Genomic DNA, 19,900 nt, shown 5'->3' on the forward strand with positions numbered 1-19,900 from the left:
TACATTTTTGTATTAAATTCATTTATATTTCAGGTTTGAATCAACCGTTTCAGCCAAACAGTCCCAGCTTATTTTGCTCCGCGTGGTTTAATTAGAGTGAGCTAGATCAAGCTTTAAAATGGAAGCCACCCAAGAACAAGAAGATACAAGCACCAAGGTAACCCAATTTATGTATCTATATCCCCCACACTCTCTCTCTAATTATTTATTTTTAATTATCTTTTTATTGTAATCTTGTTTTTCTATTAAATTCACCCTATGTATTGATTGATGATTCTGGTAGTGTAAACTTCAATTTGTTGATTGTTTGATTAACAAAGCCTGCAGTTTGTTACTGTTACGATTTTCGTGTCACTTAATTTTCGGGCTCTATGTTACTCTAAATCATCATAAAAAGGAATGTTTCTCGAAGTTGTTTAGAATTGAATATTCGTGTGTATTTTGTTTGCGTAAAATGAAGTAGGGGGTTTATTAGGTAATAACGCGGTGAAAGGAGGTAACTAAAGACACGATTGTGATAAAATGCAAACTTGAGTGATTTTTCTAATTCTAAATAATTTGGTTTTATTTTTGCAAATAGAGAACTCCAAAGTTGGCTGGAACAGTCAACTGGGGTACAGCAACCGTAATTGGAGTTTTTGCTGGGATGTTATATGGAGGTAGCAAGGAGGCATCTGCTTCTGTTGTAAGTATTCATTTATGCAAATGAATTCGTTTTAGTAGGGATATGCGCGGAATATTTTTCCTGGTGAACAATTTTTTTTATTTATGTCTTGGGAACTTGGAAGAATTGGTTCAGCGTCCAGATACCTTTGGTTACCAGTTACAGTGTAAATTGTCTCTTTTTTAATTGCTACCCAATATTATGGGAGATATATCGTTTAGCCGTATTATTAATTTACAAAAAAATCTGGGAGACTTCAATTAAGCGTACAGTTGATGAAAGCTTATATAATTCTTTGACTCTACACATTGGTGAGTTGTTGTTTGTACAACTGTGTTTGGGGAGTTGTGGTTGGTTTTATGCTAAAATGGTTACGAGGGAAACATGACTATTTAATTGCACATTATACAAATATATTCTAGCAAACTGAGAATTCATGTGGCCGGAAGTGCACCCCCTGTACCAAATTGTGTAATACTGTACTGTAGTATTCTACAAGTGTACTCATATCGCGTCCTGAGAAGTTAAAGGAATCTGTCACTAGTTTAAATGATTTATTTACTTTCACTGGTTCAAATGATCCATTTAATGTGCCTTCCTACCTATGCAATCATTGAATAATAACACTGGGGAAAAAATGAAAAAAGGGCAGCGGTAAAATAACATTGTATGTTGTGTAACTCAGCGATTATTTATGAAAATTAATGTGGTCGTGTGCAATTTATAGTTAATAAGGTAAGCTAAATATTTCTAATGATCTTCTTAAAGTTTGATATCATATTGCTATATATAATATACTTATATCCTATGTTACTCTGAATCGGGTACGGAGTGTCGGACACGACACATATCCAAGTGTCAGACTTTAGAAAACTAAAAATTGGGGACACGGGGACACTATCCGATTTTTGAACACGGGTACGGGGACACGACATATTTTATTAATAAACAAATATGTTAAATTAGACATCTTAGAATAAAGTAACAATTGAACTTCTATTAAACTTGATTTTTTTAAGAACATTGCGAATTTGGTATCTACCCTACTTTTATCTCATTCCCGCTTCTTTTTTCTTCTTAAATATGTATTTTGAATATGAAGTGTGACTAATATTGGATCTATAAATTGGTCAAAGTGTCCATAGTTTAGTCAAAGGATCCGACACGGAATAAGTGTCGTGTCCGAGTGTCCGAGTGTCCGACACGGGTACGGTAACCTAAACAGAAGAGTCGGAGTAACATAGCTTATATCTTATCTTGCTATCATCATGTTCTCCTCGAGAATGATATAGAACAATGGTGACTCTTAGCACTTTGATATGTTATGGTAGAGCAAGGATGCTGAGGTAATGCTGAAGCTTGGGAGTACACCAGACAAGCGTGAGCAGTACAGACTAATGAGAGATGCAATGGAGAAACGATTTTTAAGAGTAACTCGTGGGTCAATAGTTGGGGGTGTCCGCCTTGGAATGTTCACGGCTGCATTTTATGGTTTACAGAATCTGCTGGCTGAGAAACGAGGGGTTCATGATGTGTACAATGTTGTTGGAGCAGGATCTGCCACTGCTGCCACATTTGGTCTAATTAGTAAGAATTTATTTTTACTGGGTGCATTTTGGTCTAAATAACTGTAATTTCTATCTATCTAGTTTAAAAGAAGCTCACCCAAGTTTGGGTAGTTCATATCCATTTTCTCGTGTTCTGCAGATACTCCCAAGGATATTGTTTTATCTTGAATATAGTGCCGTTATTTGTTTTCTTTTGCAAAAATATATCTAAATCATATCATAAGTATATTGTTGCAAAGCCCTTTTCTGTTGTACCTAATAGTTAACTTGATGCCATTTGATTCTTTGTAAAGAGTGGCTCTCAATTATAGATATTCAAAGCCAATTATCATGTCATCTGTCGAAGTTGCGTGGATTATGTGCTTTTAGTGCCTGTGCCTGTTTTTGTGTGTGTGTGTGTGTGTTTGTATCGGTCTGGCTAACTTCTCTATGGGCGCTTTCTTGAACTTTTAAGGTTTTATGTGTTTGAGTAGTATGATTATAGTTAATACTTAATATTAAAGAAAATGGCAAAATGCATAGCATATATGATACATGTTTTTGCAATACAAATTGGTGGTGGCGGTGGATGTTGTACATGTTTTATTCTTGCGGCAAGAGGATGTCTCGGTTGTTCGTTTAATAAGAAAGTGGACATTGCTCACTAGGCAACATCCACCATTTTAAATGTCAGAAAAGAAAGTTGTTATAATCAACTATTTTTTTGGTTCATATTGAATGTCATGCCTTTGCAATGTCCATGGTCTGATCAGGACATTTTGTCCCGCAAAATGAAAAAAAATGCCTGCCTTGATTTATTAGATTCTTAGACTTAATTTTCCACTCTTTAGCAATTTCTTATACATCTCATCTTCTGTTTCTAGTGCCTGGATCTCTCATGTGGCGTGCAAGGAATGTGATGTTAGGTTCAGCTTTGGGTGCTGCTTTCTGCTTCCCTTTAGGTACTCCCTCTGGTCTTTCTTATAAGGTGTTTGCCGCCAATACACACATATTAAGATATTTGTAACTTTTATTCTTATCTCTTTAATGCTCATCTCGGGAATAAGTAATATTCACATTGAAACAATAATCAATACGACCCTATGGACTCAACGAACGACCTATACAAGTGACCCTTAATATGTATTGCTTCTGTTTTCTTTTTACAATTCTTTTAAGTTAAATCTTAGTTATTCCTTATTTTTTACCCGAAACTTAAAATTAATTTACTTTTTTCTCTATTTTAGATTTGACCAAAACAAATTATCAGTTGTATAATTTATAAAAATAAATATAACTTTTGTATTATTTGAAACTAAACTTTTAACATTACAATAAAAAAATTCAACTAGAATTAATTTAAATTCTTCAAGTCAATCTCTTTTGTCTTTCTCACATAATAATTAAATAGATATATGTTAAGAAAAACTCAAAAAAAATTAAGAAAATAAAATTAACATGACAATAAAAATAGTAAACAAATTAATAAAAGTACAAATTAATAAAAATATAAATAAAAGAGTTAAAAAAACACAAATAAAAAAGTAAAATTAATAAAAAAAAGTAGAGTGCAGTTAATAATTGAAACAAGCAAATTAATGATGGAAGCTGTTTCGAGTATATCAAAGTATATTAACTGTTGTTAGGATAACAATGAACCTCGTATACGTGAATGACTAATTATATGGATTAAAATATTTTCTCTCAAACGACTTATAAAAAGGACCAGAGGGAGTAATTATTAGCTATTAACAAACTTGTAGAAAAATAAGAAAGTTGTTACTCCTTCCATCTCATATTATATGTCCTGTTTTGACTTTTATGTAGTCAAATTGACTAGTTTTTGACCGATAATTAAGAAGAAATTATGTATCATTTTAAAAAATTGAAAAATACATTTTAAAGAGAATTAGATATATTTTGTAATGATGTAAGTTTTTAAATATATTTAATAATAAATTAAGTGTAATTTGCGGTCAAAATATGATAAAATTGACTAAAGACTAATCAAAACAGGACACTTAATATGATAGGGAGGGAGTATCTAATAAATTAATTACAGTTTCTGTTTATAAAAGTTGTTACTACGGTAGATCCATCATTAATTGTTTACACTTAAAGAGTAAATACTAGTTTTAAATATATTGCTGAAGTGACAAGTCTGGCCATTATTAATTTCTCTTGTGATGTGTGTAGATCGCCATCTAATTGCTTTGCTAATTCTTTACTAAAGAATGTGAAGTGAAATGACTTTTATTAGCATGTTCTTTGTTTTTTTGTGAGGAGTTACTTTTCATTAATGAGTTGCAATGAAATACAATATCCGGAAAATAAGTTTTTTTATTTAAAAAGTTTATTATCTAACCGAAAGGCACGTATGTTGACCCCGTACATTTAGACAATAGGACCTTAATATCGGAAAAGTAAATACCCATATAATGAAAAATGTACTCTAAAATTAGATCCAAAGATAACAAAACTATCAAGAACTTGACTGGTACACCATGGTCGTGCCTACATCTGTCTTTTAAACAAAGTACTTTTGTATGTCTAATTTCCCGTTAAAAGGATTGCTTCCCGGAGAATGGATTGTATGCCCATTGTTGTGAAATTTGCTAGAGTTTCATTAATTCCACCAATTTCCTGCCCACTTCCAAAGTTCCAACCATAATATTTTGAAAAAACCTTGTTCACACAACCAACAAATTGTAAGTGTGAGCAAATATATTAAATGGCATTTTCTTTTACTATTTATTAATCTATCATTTTTTGCTCTTGGGTTTTAATATTAAGGATAGGAAGTAAAAGGAATATGAATAAAACTGAAAGGATCGTTAATATAAGGTATCTGTTTTAGGGAAAGAGATTCATAAGGCTTTCAGTTATTTTACTACTCTTTCATCTCATTTTGGGATGGGAGTGAAGGAATTTTATCTCAGTACATCTGTTTTCCTTCCTACTTAGAACTTGGGAGCATGGATGGAAATGAATTCAATTCCCTTTATTTCCATCTGTTTTCCTATATATTAAATTCTGGAACAGGGAAGCTCAATGTTGTAGTCGAAATTACTAAGACTTGCTGTGTTACCAACCTACTGTTTCAAATGATTAATTAACTAAATACTTGGGTTGTAGTAGCCATTCTCTTGTGCTGAAATAATTCGCATTGCAGACAAGGGTGATCATATGAAGTTGGAAATATTTCAGGAAATGGAAATTATGCTCAAAACTGTCAAATCTTTTCTTGATAGGCTGGCTTCATTTGAAACTTGTGGAGAAAGCAAATGAGGGGACGGTGGCAGATGAAAGTGAAGGAGCAAAGGGGGGGGTCGGTGCTGCAATTGAAAGACTTGAAGGAAATTTAAATAAATAGGTGGCTTAATTGTTGTAACGTAAATTTGAGCACTCTAGATCTCTCTGGACATCATGGGTATGCTTCTCTTGCCAGATATGAAGCTTACAATTTCAGTCAAGTGCTGCTCCCAGAGTTAATAACTGCTTCTCATGCTCTGTTCGAGCTCAATCTGATCAAAATTTTCAAAGTAGAAGCTCTCTTCCTGCTGCCGGTCAAATTTAACTACGCATCCAAGGAATCAAATCCCTTGTTTAAAGGATGAAGAAAAATAAGGTTGATGCAGGATCTTCTTGTAATAATATTTTTAAATTAATTTCTCGTATAGCATTTTGAATTTGAAATTTGAATTGTAAGATGTAAAGAAGAAAAGTTTTTATAAAAAAATAGGTAATTTTTGTTATTGAAATACGTTTTTGGCGTTTAAAGATGTTTTTAGAAAATTTTGTTTGATGTACTACATTTCAGGGGAGCGTAAAGGTAGAAAACCCCAAGAATTGTTTGCAAATAATTTTTTTTAAATATAAATTACAAGTAGAAATGATGGAAACTTGGACCCTGGTCCTCTGCAAGCAAAATCAAAGTAAAAAGTGGTAATAGTTATAAAGCAACCTAGCAGCATCATGTCCTTTATAATTTAACACTCAAAAGTAACCAAAATCTTCTTAAAGAAGCAGCAAAAGTTGAAGCAAAATTCATAAACAATTTAAATCAGATTCTTTCAAGCAGTGCTCTGTGCAAATCTACATTAAAAAAGCTTATCATTCCCTTGCATTTACCCATTTCCCTCGAAATCCAAGCAAGGTATCATATCTGACATTTCCTCTCAACTATGGCTCAACACTTTTTCACCATTATTACTATTTCTCATGCATTGTTGTTACTATTTCCGCTAGCTTTAAGCTATGGTCATCCGAATTCATGTCGATCTTACTGCGGGAACTTAACCATTGATCATCCATTTGCACTGCGATCCGGCTGTGGTCATCCGGGATTTCGAGATCTTTTGTTTTGCATCAATGATGTGCTTATGTTTCACATTAGTTCAGGATCGTATCGCGTGCTAGATATAGACTATGCTTATCATTCGGTCACGTTACATGACCCTCACATGTCAACCTGCAACACCATTGAGCTTGGTAGTCATGGTAATGGATTTGCTGTCGAAAAATGGCGTGCCCCGTATTTAAATCCAACGGCTGACAATGTGTTCTTGCTACTTGGATGTTCAGCTCAATCTTCACTGTTCCAAGGTTTCCCAGGGAAACACTTGCCCTGTAGAAATGTATCGGGTATGGGCTGCGAGGAGTATTACAGGTGCCCGGCTTGGAGTCAGATTGGGCTTAACAGGGTAGGCTCTACTTATGGGACAGGACCACCAGAGTGTTGTGCAGTGCAGTTTGAAGCAATCAAGGCTGTGAATCTCAGTAAGCTTGATTGCCAGGGGTATAGTAGCGCATACAGTCTTGCGCCCCTTCGTGTTGATGGACCGGATCAGTGGTCGTATGGGATACGAGTCAAGTACTCTGTGCAAGCGAATAGTGATTCATTTTGTAAAGCCTGTGAGTCTACCGGTGGATCTTGTGGGTATGATCTTGATGGATTTAATGAGTTGTGCATGTGTGGAAACTGGAATTCTACCTCAAATTGTGATACAGGTAATTTAACATCACTTAACATACTCGAGCAATAAAAATTTTAAAATGATAACATAACAATTGAAAAATTATATTTCTTCGAGTAGTTGCAGCTGCAGAGAAGTCGTCATCCACCCGAGAAATATCCTCTTTGGTGTCTGCATTAGCAGGTGCAGTTTGCTTTCAAGCCTATAGCTTTGTAGCGTTCTAGTTTTCTGAAACTTTATGCGACTTCTTCACTTCAGTTATTAGTATGCTATTTTTATGCCAGGTTACTTGGTTTGTTTCCTAGTTCGGATGTCAACACCAGAAATAAATTTAGAGATCTGAAAGAGGTATCTAGCAATTTTTTACTTTCATGTGCATATAGAAATGATACACAAGGTCGAGATTGTTATTTGAACTTCTAAAGGAATGAGAATCATTTATTGTGCAAGTTTTGGCTAATAAAACTCAGACTGTGTAGAACATTTTATGGGTTGGCCCTTGAAGCTGTGAACTAAGATTTGTGAACTCGATTACGATATAAATTTTTTTTGTAACATTATCGCAAGTGTTTTCAAGATGTGTTCTAATACCACAAGATTGTTGTTTAACTGACCCAGGAAAACTAAAATTTGGGTCAGGTTGACCTTCAGGCCGTCATTGCTTTATAATTTTTTCACCAGATTCCCCTGTCAAAAAATTGGAATCTTTTGTCAGCAGACATGTAAATCTGTGCAGATGAGATTGACTCTGTTAGCTGCAAGCTTGTGAAGACTTTTGATTCCTGGGTTATCATATCAATGTTGTAATAAAAGCAATCATATTAGTACTCCATTCTTTGTAAATTCTTTAGCAGTTTAAGCAGACTTTTACAATTTCATATTAGACAAACTAAGAAAAGACACATTGATATCAATATTTCAGACCTACCTCCCAGGATCTACTATGTACATCACAAATTGTTCTACCATGTACATCACACACTAATGACTTCCTAGTAACATTCAAGAAGAGCTTATGAAAATTGAACTTTGATCGATATAGGATTAATGAAAAAAACAGAAAACAGAGTCACTTATATCATAGGAAACTGCAAACTACGGTGATAGTGTAACAACCTATTCAAAAACAACGGAGATAGTATAAGCTAAGAAGTAGTCTTGACAATAATCCAACAGTTAAAATAAACAAGATCAAACCCGTTAGTCTATGAAAACAGGAAGTTCAAAAAGAAAAAAGAAAAAAACAAGATCATGCGAGAAGAAACAGTCATTACCTTGGTAATGCATAAGCTTTCTCTTCCTCAGTAGAGCTGCTTGCTTGTACAATCCATACACTTTTCTTAAACCATCCAACCTCATTTTCTCAGCCATCAAATGCAACTACTCGCATCCATCAGAACATCGCCTCACACCAGTCGTCTCTTCTGCAAATTCTGCCAAAATAATGAATGAGGCGCTTGCTTCACCTCTACTGTTGATTTCCCTTCTGGAGGCCATTGTGTCAGATATTCCTTTTTGACACCAGATGTTCCACAATCACTTGTTGTACCGGGAATATTTTTCTTCTCGTCCGGTTTCACAATACTCACATCTTTGTCGGGTTTATGTTCTTCCACGATACTGGATGAAGCCGAAGTTGAGTCACAACTAGGAAATTCATGTACCATCTCACTGTCATTGAAACCTTCCACTTTAATCAGTGGTGTTTTTTTAATGTTAGTTTTCTCTTTCACTAAAGATGTTGAATGGTTAGCAACTATCTTTCCAGCTGCAACTGATAGAGGTAAATCATCCTCGATTTTCTTGGGTTCAACAGGATCATCGAAATCAGCCCAAAATTGAATAAGCTCTATTTCATCGCTAGTTAACTCCTCAACCTTATCAACACATCTTTCTTCCTCAATAGTACACGAAACTGACCCCAATCTACCCTCACTCGCATCTCTAATAAGCTGCAACACATGAGGCCTCATTGTAATTCCCACAGTATCATCAAGTTTGTCAATCTCGCGTAACCAATTACCCTCTCGAACTCCACTACAAAACCATTTACAAATTGCTTTAGCCATAGCCATGACATACAATCCACAATCAAATCCATTCGTCTGTCGTGGAGTCGAGGCTCCTATATATCCCGGAACATGATCACTTGGACCATCCATCTGTCTTCTTTTATTTCTAAACTCAACCCTATATCTTAAACTCTCTTTGTCATGCACACAATCCCTAACAGCAAGATACAACTCTCTGGCCTCACTATTATTCAATCCGCTTAGACTATCATGATGAGCAAACAGGTTAAATTCTCGATTATAAACCAATAAGCTCCAGTGTAAGCCTCCGTTATTTACAGGGAAAAATATAAGGTCCTTGTAGGGCAACTGCAGAGGCTTTACGCAATCTTTAATGTCGTCTTCATCTTCGGAATTTGCAAGGAGAAAGCTAATTGTTGGAGGAACGAATAAAATCGAATCAGAGGGATGAATGGATGATAAGTAGGTGAAGTAAAATTCGATAAAAACGTCGCTCAAGTATCTGCGTTCGTTCCTGAGTTCATCAAGATCAGATTGTTTAAAGAAAATCATTGTGAAGAGAAAACCTAACCGGATGAATATGAAACGTGAGAGACGTATATACAGAACCCTTGTGCAACAAGGGACTGATGCGAATGTGATAAGATAGGAGACCATCAATATTATATATAACCAGGTTAGGTTTACTTGGGTACCAAGTAACGGGCCTGCGTGCGTGCCAAGTAATGGAGTTTAAACCCATTACAGTCAGAAATAAAATATAATTGCATTGTTTTAATATCATTCAAATATTTATAACGTATTAGAATACAATCAGAATATAATTAGAGATTTAACAAATGATAAATAAAAAAATATAATGTTCTAATACAATCCTAAATATAATATTATTAGAAATTTAACAAATTATAAATATAAAAGGATTACAGTGTTCTACTATTATTTAAACACCAAAAATATACATATAATTTTAAAAAATATGTGTGTCGGGTGTTCGGTTTAAAACAAAATAATAAATATTACTGAAAATGTAAAAATAATTATACTATTTAACTAAGTTAAAATAAAAGTATAAACGGAAAGATAATTCACTGATCGATATAGTGACATCAGGTTAAAAAATAATAATATTTTACTTACTCATTTAACAAATATAATTAACAAAATATTAAAATGAAATAATAAATTACCAATTATTTAAAATAGCCGTGCATCGCACGGATTTTAGTCTAATATTTTTTTAACACAACCAGAAATAAAAAATAATTCCATTGTTCTGCTACCATTCAAACACCAATTGTAATGTAATGTTCTAATACAAATATAGATAGAATATGATTATAAATTTAACAAATCATAAATATAAATATAATGTTCTAATATAATCCTAAATACAATATTATTAGAAATTTAACAAATCATAAATATGAAAGAATTATATTGTTCTACTATTATTCAAACATCAAAATATGATAAAATCATAATATGATTAGATATTTCACTATATATAATTGTAATAATTCAATTACAAATCCGTATATTTCTGAAAATTTGCATATTTATTGTAACAATATTATAACAAACTATCAATAAAAAATAATATTGTAGCCATGAACACATAATAGAAAAAACATAATTATAATTAATATTAAATTATTTGTTTATTTGTCTTGTCTCTCCTTTTCGGGTATTTTGTTATGTCTTTGTTCGGTTATATGTGGATTTATTTGATATTAAATCTGTTAAAAATAATTTTGTTGATGTTTTCGGGGATTTGGAAAGCCATCATCAAATTTTAAGTGGTGGTAATTATTGTAAAAGCTCACATTTTCACAGCCAAATATGATTCAACATTTTCTTTTTTTATCGTAGGTAACCCGCAGTCGCTACCTTTCGGGTGCGCACCGGGTAAAACCCTACGGGTTCACGTAATAGCCTGCAAACCACGTGAATCAAGGTAAACCGCATTTAAGCGATAGACTCTGGTTCAGGAGGCATAATCATAAATTCTCCTCCCGTGGGATTCGAACCTGTGACCAAGAGGTTAGTTTTCCTCTTTTTAACCAACTGAGCCAATCCTTGCGGGCATGGTTCAACATTTGGGACTTACACTTTCGATATGTCTATAACTTATATCTGGTATCTCCAACCTCGGCTTATGCGATTGAGATTTCTGAACATTGGACTAACAATAAATTTTATAGGATAAGGTCAATTGCGATGTTGTTACTTTTAGGGATGTTGGTGGAGTTCAGAGTGCTCGGGGTATCAATGATTTTGTTTTTAATATAATTTTTAAATTTTATTTGTTAAACTATTAGTAAACAAAGTAATTAATTGTGTTTAGCGTGTTATTATTTTTCAATCCGGTTGTATTAGCGGTGGGAGATTTGTATATATTGTGTTAAATTTTACTAGCATAAATCCCGTGCGATTCACGGGTTCCTATTAATATTTTAAATTTTTATTTATCCAGTTATATTATATTTTTAAAATATTTCGCGGGTTTCTATTAATATTTTAAATTTTTATTTATCCAGTTATATTATATTTTTAAAATATTTATATAAATATATAATGATTATAAATTTATAATAAAAATAATAAAATAACATGTGGTCGTAATTTAGTAGAATAAATAGATTATTTCTAGTAGTTTAACAATTTAGTAGTTTAGCAGATATATAACACTATTATTTATATTTTTTAATAATATGATAAGTTGTATTCGTAGTTTAGTAGGATAAATATACTATATTTAGGAGTAGTTTAATAATTTAGTAGTTTATTAGATAACACTATTTATCTATTTTTGTAATAATCAAAATTAGAGAATTATCGTTGAACCAAACCGTTGAACCAAATTTTCTATATTTCGGCTATTATATTATATAAGTATAGATTTAATGAAAATTGTTTATTTATTTGGAAAAAATAAAAATTATAAATTTTCACATTTATTAGGTGATATGGACAAAAATCATAATTATAATCAATATTTTTAAAATTAACATTAAATGGAGAATAAATTACAAATGTCAAATATGCATAAACAGAGCATATTCCACCTGTCCATTATTTATTATTACGATACAAGTCTCCTCTTTCTCTTCTCTCTCTAACAGAACACAATAAATACATATAGACACATAAAAGATGGGGTCAATGTTTAGTTCAAGCAGTAGCAGCAAAGAAGAGATAGACATGGCTCTCGCTAAAGCCAAAGACATCGTTTCTTCTACTCCCGTCGTCGTCTTCAGGTCTCCTCTATTTCTCTTTATTACACAACCTATTTTTTATACTATTCTGTCTCAATTTTTATATGAAATTTTGTTGTTTTTTTAAATATTTAGTTGCAAGTTAAAAAAATTGAAATTAATCTGTTGCTTTTATTTACCTTGTTCAGCGAAAATCCAAAACTGATTTATGTGATTAGCTATACCTCATAGCAATTTGATATGATTATTTATCCTTTGTAGTTCGATTCCAGCTCACCCCAAGGTTTATTAGGAAGGATATTACATCATAAATTATAAGAGGCGTTTGGATACGTGATGGTGATTGGGAATGAGGATCAGGAATGTGAAATTGTGAATGGAGGGTTTGGGAACGGGGGTTACTAGAAATGAAATGTAATCCCAAGGGGTATGATAGGTTTAATTTACCCACCTAAAAGGAATCGGACTCCCGTTCCATGCAACTAAATTGTTAATCCAAATATTATCACGTGTATTTATGGTTCCGATTCCTGTTAATGGGGTCATTAATCATGAAACAAACACCCCCTAAGTTTGCTATAAAAAAGGATATTATGTTTGGTATGGTCATTGTTTTTCTGTACTGTAATTTGATGACAAAATTTATTGTTAAGTTTCCCACACTTTATATTTGTTTTATGACTAACTAGCTTTAAAACCCGTGCAATGCACGGCATCTCATTAATATTTTATAGATTTTATATTTTATATTATTTAAAATTAAATAAAAATTTTATTTTAGTTAAGATTAAATAGTATATTATTGATTAGATTTGAACCATTAACCTTATTAGTATGTTATAAATAATAATATAAAAATTTGTTGTTAGCGGAATTCGAACCTAGGAACTTGAGTTATGTATAAATAATAATATAAATATTTGTTGTTGGTGTGATTCGAACCTGAGAACTTAAGTAGTGTAAATTTTTTAAGAATTTGGATCTAAATTCTAACGGTCATATGATCATTTGATTAAGAAGATCCGATGGTCATAACCGGGAAAAACCAAACCAACCAAAAAAAGGCATACCAAATTATACCACATTCCGGTTAATTATAATTTAGTATAGATTTATGGTTTAGTCACTATAACATTGCTGGAATCTACCTCATTTGTTGATTCCTGTGTCACATTATAAGTACAAAGTTTTGTATTTGAACTTGTTCAGAAAGATTAATGTCAAAAGTACTTATTACGCTGATACAAAAGTTTTTTATTACAGACATAAGGACGGAAGTTTTTCTGCTTCTCTTTCTGCCTTTTCAATTCTTCTTTTGCTTGTCCATTTATTGGTGTTCCGAAGTTTAACTATGATGGTCCATTCAAATGGTAGGATGCGTGTACAAAATTGTTAACTGAAAATTATAAAAATGTACTTTGTATTATTAAATTAATAGTTTTCATAAATATGACATTTTTGGCTTACTTATCTTTTTTCTTGTTGCATTTGATACTGAAAATTCTTCCAAGTTTATATCTGCATTTACTGGAATCCCTTGAATATGTTTGTGGCAACGTACATTTCTGCTGTCTTTGAATGTTTGCCCCCAACAAGAGTTTGATTGTGTAATTTTTGTTGTTGACTGAAGTTAAAATATATGTTGTTGTAATACTGACTTTTATATTTTAGTTAGTGTCATATTCTTGTATTGTAATTTAGTTGTGCATATGACTATATGACACACCATCAGGCGGCACCGCCCATGTAGGAACAGTACCAGACCTATTTTAAGAGCTCTTTTGTTCAAAAATCAGAACTGTGATAGACCTCAAATTTACAACCAAGTATAACTCTTTTTGTTAATGGTGACTTGCACAGTCTTAAAAGTTAAAACCTTAGACACCTCAGCGGCTCAGCGGTAACTACTAGGCTAAAATGCTAGAGGTATGTAGTTAAAGTTGGTACATACCTATGTACTACATAATGTTTGAAATAAAAGTGTATACGAATTATCATTCTGCGTATATTTCAGTTAAATAAGCGAAAAAAACGTATTTTTTTATAAAAGAAATATGTTGTTAGACACAAAACTGATATATGTAAAGTATTTATTTCAAGATTTTAACGCTTTTTATTGGAGCAATGAGATATTGAACTCCTTCGACCGTGTATAAACTTATTTCTAGATCAAGAACTTTCTTAATATTTGTCTAGAAAGCAGGGATTCTTCGATCACCCAGCGAATCCCCGTATCCCCGCGTATCCCCATATTGGATACTCCAATTCTTGGGGATACTCTGATCCTTCAAATTCTCAATTAAAATTCAGTTTATTAATATTTGTACTACGAACACAAGTGAATTTTAATTTAACTTATTGTGTTTTAGATGCTTATATTATGTATTTGATTTAATTTGCATAAAAATATTAGTTTTGTTAATGGATTTCATCATTATTAACATCAAATATATATTTGTAAATTGAAATATTAATATATGTGCCGTATCCCCTAATCCCCTTTTTTTGCCGAATCCATGATATTACAATTATTTCCATGCAAGGAAATAATAATTGTGTGTTTTCTTGGAGCTAAATATGTTTTACAAATGAACAAGTTCAATATTTATTTAGGATTAATCTGGTTCTTTGTTTAGCTAGAATGATTTTTCGTTAGTATGTTGTATCTGTGGTTCATGTCTCTGATTCTCAATTTATTTTAATTACTTCATCTCTGCTGTTCTTGGCCATCTTTTTTTTTATATATTTAAATCCTACTACGATATAACCATCTCATTGTTGTGCTCATATGTCATATTTTCATGTCAGTAAGACCTGGTGTGGATTTTGTAAGAGTGTGAAGCAATTGCTGTCCCAGCTGGGTGCAAGTTACAAAGTCATTGAATTGGATGAGGAAAGTAAGTATGATAGTTTTTGACTTTTGTCCTAAAATTTGAACTCCTCTCATCCTCTTTTTGTCCTATTCTAAGATAGATAGAAATTTGTATTTAAAATTTATTTTAGTGAGGCGGCATTTTATTGTCGCTCTGAATGATGCACCGTTTTGAGTGAAATAAAAATAACATGTCACTCTTTTTTGTTAGTAAACATTAATTTAAAAAAAATAAAAAAATATTGCGAGTGTGTAATTATGTTGCTGTATATATTCAACAAGGTGACGGCGATGACATTCAAGCAGCTCTTGCACAATGGACTGGGCAGAGGACTGTCCCAAATGTGTTTATAGGTGGAAAGCACATTGGTGGCTGTGATGGTTAGTGAAACCATACCGTTATTATTCCTTGGAAATCTTACTTCTGTCATGCCTCCCAGCTCTACTGAATGAAAGTAACCAAAAGATTTAAATACTAAAATTACATATGTTCACTTTAAATAATAACGGTGATGGTTTTTTTCTTACAGATGTAACAAAGAAACACCGAGAAGGCAAGCTAGTTTCCCTGCTAACGGATGCAGGTGCAATTACCAACAACTCTGCCAGTCTTTAAGTTTAAAGTTTGTAGACCGTACAAGTGAATAAATACACCAATGTACAAGACGATATGAATTGCTGTGCGAACAGTGTAATTTGGGTGTTCTACGGGTGTTGGTTCCTCTTTAACTTGGTAGACCAAGTAATTTGATTGTCCATTTGAGTTGTTTTTTTGTGAAGTGGATTGTCCACGTGCATCAAAATTGTCATTATGGAGTTATTCTAGTGCCCCGCGAGCTCTTAAAGCTTTGTCCTTGGACAACTTATAAAAACCCCGCCTAAGTTAACTGGACTCGGCTAAAATTCTCCTAACATATAGTGTTCAAGCGTTAGTTTTTTTTTTAATTTCATTTGATTTTTTGAACCAGGTGAAATTAATGAATTTTAAGTAAATAAATAAATCTTAAAAAAATATTAGTTTGGAGGGAATTTAATTTAAGTTAGGAGTGAAATTAATTAAGGTGAGTACAAAATTTTAATAGAAAAATATTAGAAATCTCAAATATTTTTTCCAAAATCTTCCTTACATTTTGATGTATCAAGTATGTAATTACTAAGTTCCCTGATAATAATATGGACTATGTGTGCAAAAAATATGCGCCCCTAAATCAAAATGTGCTATGTATATGCTAGAGTTGTACAATTAATTCGCTCAATTGCACAAATCGCTTGCACCGCTCGCATTTGCACCGCTTTGTGCTAAAAACCGTAAAATGCGGAACGAATGCGATTTGAAATTATAGAAACCGCATATTCGTGGATTGACTGCGGATTTGATTTTTAAATAATCGCAATAGTCGAACCGCAACCGCAAACCGCAACCGCAAACCGCTATATATAATATATAATATATAATACATAATACATATAATAAAATACAGAAACAACCATATATAAAAATTAAAAGATAAAGAGTTTGAGGCTGGGGATGTTGAACTTTATGTTTTATAATTTAAAATTTTAAATAATGTATTGAAAGAACAAAAACTTGAGCTCAGGCCCCATAATCACTTGTACTCTTATAGCATATTTTATTTTTATGAATTTTTAAGATTTGATAAGTATAATTGTAATGAACTGTTTTTACTTATCATTTTTCGTACAAGTTGATGGTTGAACTGCAAATCGATCCGCACCAACCGCAACCGCGCGGTTGAAAAAGTCGCGATTAACCGCAGCCGTAAATGCGACTGAGGTTGGAGATTTAAGAAAATCGCTATATGTGTTTTGGTGCGATTTTGACCTTCCAACCGTACTAAACCTAACCACGTACACCCCTAGCATATGTTATTGATAAAAAAAAATGGGGAATAAATTTGGATACATAAGGCTACTCAATTTGATATTTTGGTAGGATTGTGTAGTGTTTCCCGTTATACATGAATAAAGTACTTTGTATATTGAATTAGGCTTTTATGCGCCCTAAACTTAAGGAGACGTATACAATTTTGTTACGATTTACTTTTGACCGAACGAGTAAAAAGTAACTATTGACATATATAGGTTGTGATATTTATTTGGGTTCGTTTGAAATTGTTTCCCCGAATTAAGAAAGTAAGTCGTAATTGGCATATATCAGATTTGGCGACAAAAAGGATGCCTTAAATCGAATCTTATTTATAAATTATTTATGGTCGTACTTGTACATACTTCAATTTGAGAAGTTGTTTCCTATTCAAATTCAAAACTAAAATTCTTATTTTCCTTGGCACGCAAGATATTACCTCGCTTCGCTTATATATATTCATGCTGTTAGGGCTTTGCCCCTTCGCATGCCTTTGAGTTTATCAATATTAACTTCTTTTCACGATGATTTCATTCAAACAATCAGATCTTGCTGAGCTTAAAGACCCCCACAGTTATTTGAGTGATGTTATTATTGAGTTTTTCTTCACTTACTTATCATCAATTCACCCGTCTGATTCGATTCTTTACGTTCCTCCATCAATCAGCTTTCTCCTGTCGAACTCTACAGATGATGGTTTTGTCGAAGATTGCTTGAAGTCTCTTGAGTTGCCTTCCAAGAATCTGATATTTTTTACTGTGTACAGATGTAAGCACTGGAGTTTGTTGGTGTATCATCGCGAATCGGATAGGTTTGTTCATCATGATAGTAGTAGTACCAGGACGAATGATGCTGCTGCTAGAGAGTTGTATTTGTCTGTTAAAGATTGTGTGCATGGAAATACACAAAGGATTAAGCCTAGAACTCGAAGATGTATGGATGGTCCGAGATATGTAGGCTGGCCAGAGAAGAATGACTATGAATGTGGATCTTGTGAATTCCCATGGATGCGGTATATGGATGGTCCAAGTGATGATCCAAGATATGTAAGGCCACGGATGCGGCCAGAGAGGAATGGTTGTGGTCGTAGATCACGTAGAGCCCGAAGGATGCAGCGAGAAATTTCATGGATACAGATGCAGCGGGAGAATGAATATGATGATGATTGTGGATTAGATGTAGGCCCACAGATGTGGCGGGAGACGAATGATTATGATGACAGTAGACTTTCTGATGATTATAATCGTAGATCATATAGATTGCCAAGGACGCCGCGAGAGAAGAATGAATATGAAGATGATTGTGAATTATATGAAGGCCCGCAGATGTTGCGAGAGAAGAATGATTATGATGATAGTAGATTTTCTGATGATAAAGATTGTGGTTTATATGATGCGTTAGATTGTGGATCATCTGTAAGGCCACCGATGCGGGGAGAGAAGAATAAATATGAGTGTGGATCATCTATAAGCTCACGGATGCAGCCAGAGAAGAAAGGATTATTCATATGCCCGGAGACACCGCGACAGAAGAATGGATTTGATTGTGGATTATTTGTAATGGCTATAGCTGAAGCGATTTGCAGATGGTTTTGTGAGGAAGGTGAGGAGAAAAGTTGGATAGGGAAGATTAATGAGATGGTTGGTGATAGCTTGGTATCCACGATGAGGACTCGTGTATTGGAACTTATAAGAGACGCTAGTTCCGGTGGACTGGGGACAGTTTCGTGTACTATTGAAGAAGAGAAAAGTGTTGGCGTATGTAGTAACACTTGTGATGCATCCAGGGGTTTGGATCATGATGTTGTTACGATTGGGGAAAATAAGGAAGAAACCTGCAGGGGTTTGGATCATGATGTTGTTACTATTGGGGAAAATAAGGAAGAAATCGACGAAATTGTTGATTTTTTTTGGGAAGATATTAACTGGTCCACTGATGAAGATGACTCTGGAACAATATCAGATGGAGATGACTGTCAAACAATATCTGAAAGGCTCGCAGAGTTAATAGTAGAGGAAGGTGAGAATGATTGTAGGACACTAAGTGGAAGTCCACCGCAATCAGTTGCAGTTGGAAAGATAGTAGCTAATGAGCGAGATTCAGCACCGTTAGTGGAAGAGGAAACTGCCAATGGAAAAGTATGTACAGAGGTCCCATCATTGGCAAGGGAGGAAGCTGTTGATGAAAGTGGGATTGTAGAGCCATCTCCAAGTTGTGACTTAACGTCAGTTGCGTCCTGTATTGTTGAAGAAAATAAACCTGTGGGACGGTAGAGAATGGCGCAGTAGCAGTTTGAAAACGGATGATACAGGAGACACTTGTAGTACAACCTCAACTTTGAGTAATTGTAGACCATTTGCATTCAAACAAGTCTCTTCTGGCTTTTCTAGGTGATGCTGATGGGGATCGCACAGTCGAGACAAATTAGACATTTATATATAGATAAGCCCTTACTACTTGAGTCGGTCACGCTCTTAATCCATTACATATTGGACTGCCAAGATACTTGGTATTTCAGCTCTGTTTTATTATAAAGTTGATTTACAATACATTTTTCCTATTTGTTTGCGGTTTCAGATGATTAATTAGCGGACTTCTCTTAAACTACTAATCCTGTTTATAGTTTCACATGACTAATTAGTGACTTCTTTTCTTAAATTACTAAGCCTATTTATCGAATGCTTATGTCACGTAACAAGTTCATT

General features: G+C 33.4%; 4 protein-coding genes across 6 annotated transcripts; all 4 read left to right on the forward strand.

Moving 5' to 3' along the window:
* On the forward strand, nucleotides 1-5,976 carry LOC141723713 (uncharacterized). Of its 3 annotated transcripts, none has more exons than XM_074525583.1 (5): nucleotides 1-157; nucleotides 581-685; nucleotides 1,996-2,251; nucleotides 3,096-3,173; nucleotides 5,384-5,976. In XM_074525583.1, exons 1-5 carry the CDS (start codon nucleotides 119-121, stop codon nucleotides 5,497-5,499), a joined length of 594 nt encoding a protein of 197 aa, XP_074381684.1. In that variant the 5' UTR covers nucleotides 1-118; the 3' UTR covers nucleotides 5,500-5,976. The 3 variants fall into 3 exon arrangements, with proteins under 3 accessions (XP_074381684.1, XP_074381683.1, XP_074381685.1); XM_074525582.1 differs by having other exon boundaries at nucleotides 5,463-5,976; XM_074525584.1 differs by having other exon boundaries at nucleotides 5,419-5,555.
* Nucleotides 5,977-6,309: 333 nt separating this feature from the next.
* LOC141723714 (uncharacterized) lies at nucleotides 6,310-8,065 on the forward strand. Its single transcript, XM_074525585.1, has 4 exons — nucleotides 6,310-7,221; nucleotides 7,308-7,370; nucleotides 7,472-7,535; nucleotides 7,806-8,065. The coding sequence occupies exons 1-3, from the start codon at nucleotides 6,396-6,398 to the stop codon at nucleotides 7,528-7,530; spliced, it is 948 nt and encodes a 315-aa protein (XP_074381686.1). The 5' UTR covers nucleotides 6,310-6,395; the 3' UTR covers nucleotides 7,531-7,535; nucleotides 7,806-8,065.
* Nucleotides 8,066-12,313: 4,248 nt separating this feature from the next.
* LOC141723715 (glutaredoxin) lies at nucleotides 12,314-16,130 on the forward strand. The gene is made up of 4 exons (XM_074525586.1): nucleotides 12,314-12,480; nucleotides 15,247-15,335; nucleotides 15,593-15,691; nucleotides 15,841-16,130. The coding sequence occupies exons 1-4, from the start codon at nucleotides 12,377-12,379 to the stop codon at nucleotides 15,924-15,926; spliced, it is 378 nt and encodes a 125-aa protein (XP_074381687.1). The 5' UTR covers nucleotides 12,314-12,376; the 3' UTR covers nucleotides 15,927-16,130.
* Nucleotides 16,131-17,698: 1,568 nt separating this feature from the next.
* Nucleotides 17,699-19,752, forward strand: LOC141661550 (uncharacterized). Its single transcript, XM_074468561.1, has one exon. The coding sequence runs from the start codon at nucleotides 17,720-17,722 to the stop codon at nucleotides 19,466-19,468; it is 1,749 nt and encodes a 582-aa protein (XP_074324662.1). The 5' UTR covers nucleotides 17,699-17,719; the 3' UTR covers nucleotides 19,469-19,752.
* Nucleotides 19,753-19,900: the final 148 nt, after the last annotated feature.

The sequence above is a fragment of the Apium graveolens genome, chromosome 5, assembly GCF_009905375.1.
Source record: "Apium graveolens cultivar Ventura chromosome 5, ASM990537v1, whole genome shotgun sequence".
In the NCBI taxonomy this organism is placed as follows: Eukaryota; Viridiplantae; Streptophyta; class Magnoliopsida; order Apiales; family Apiaceae; genus Apium; species Apium graveolens.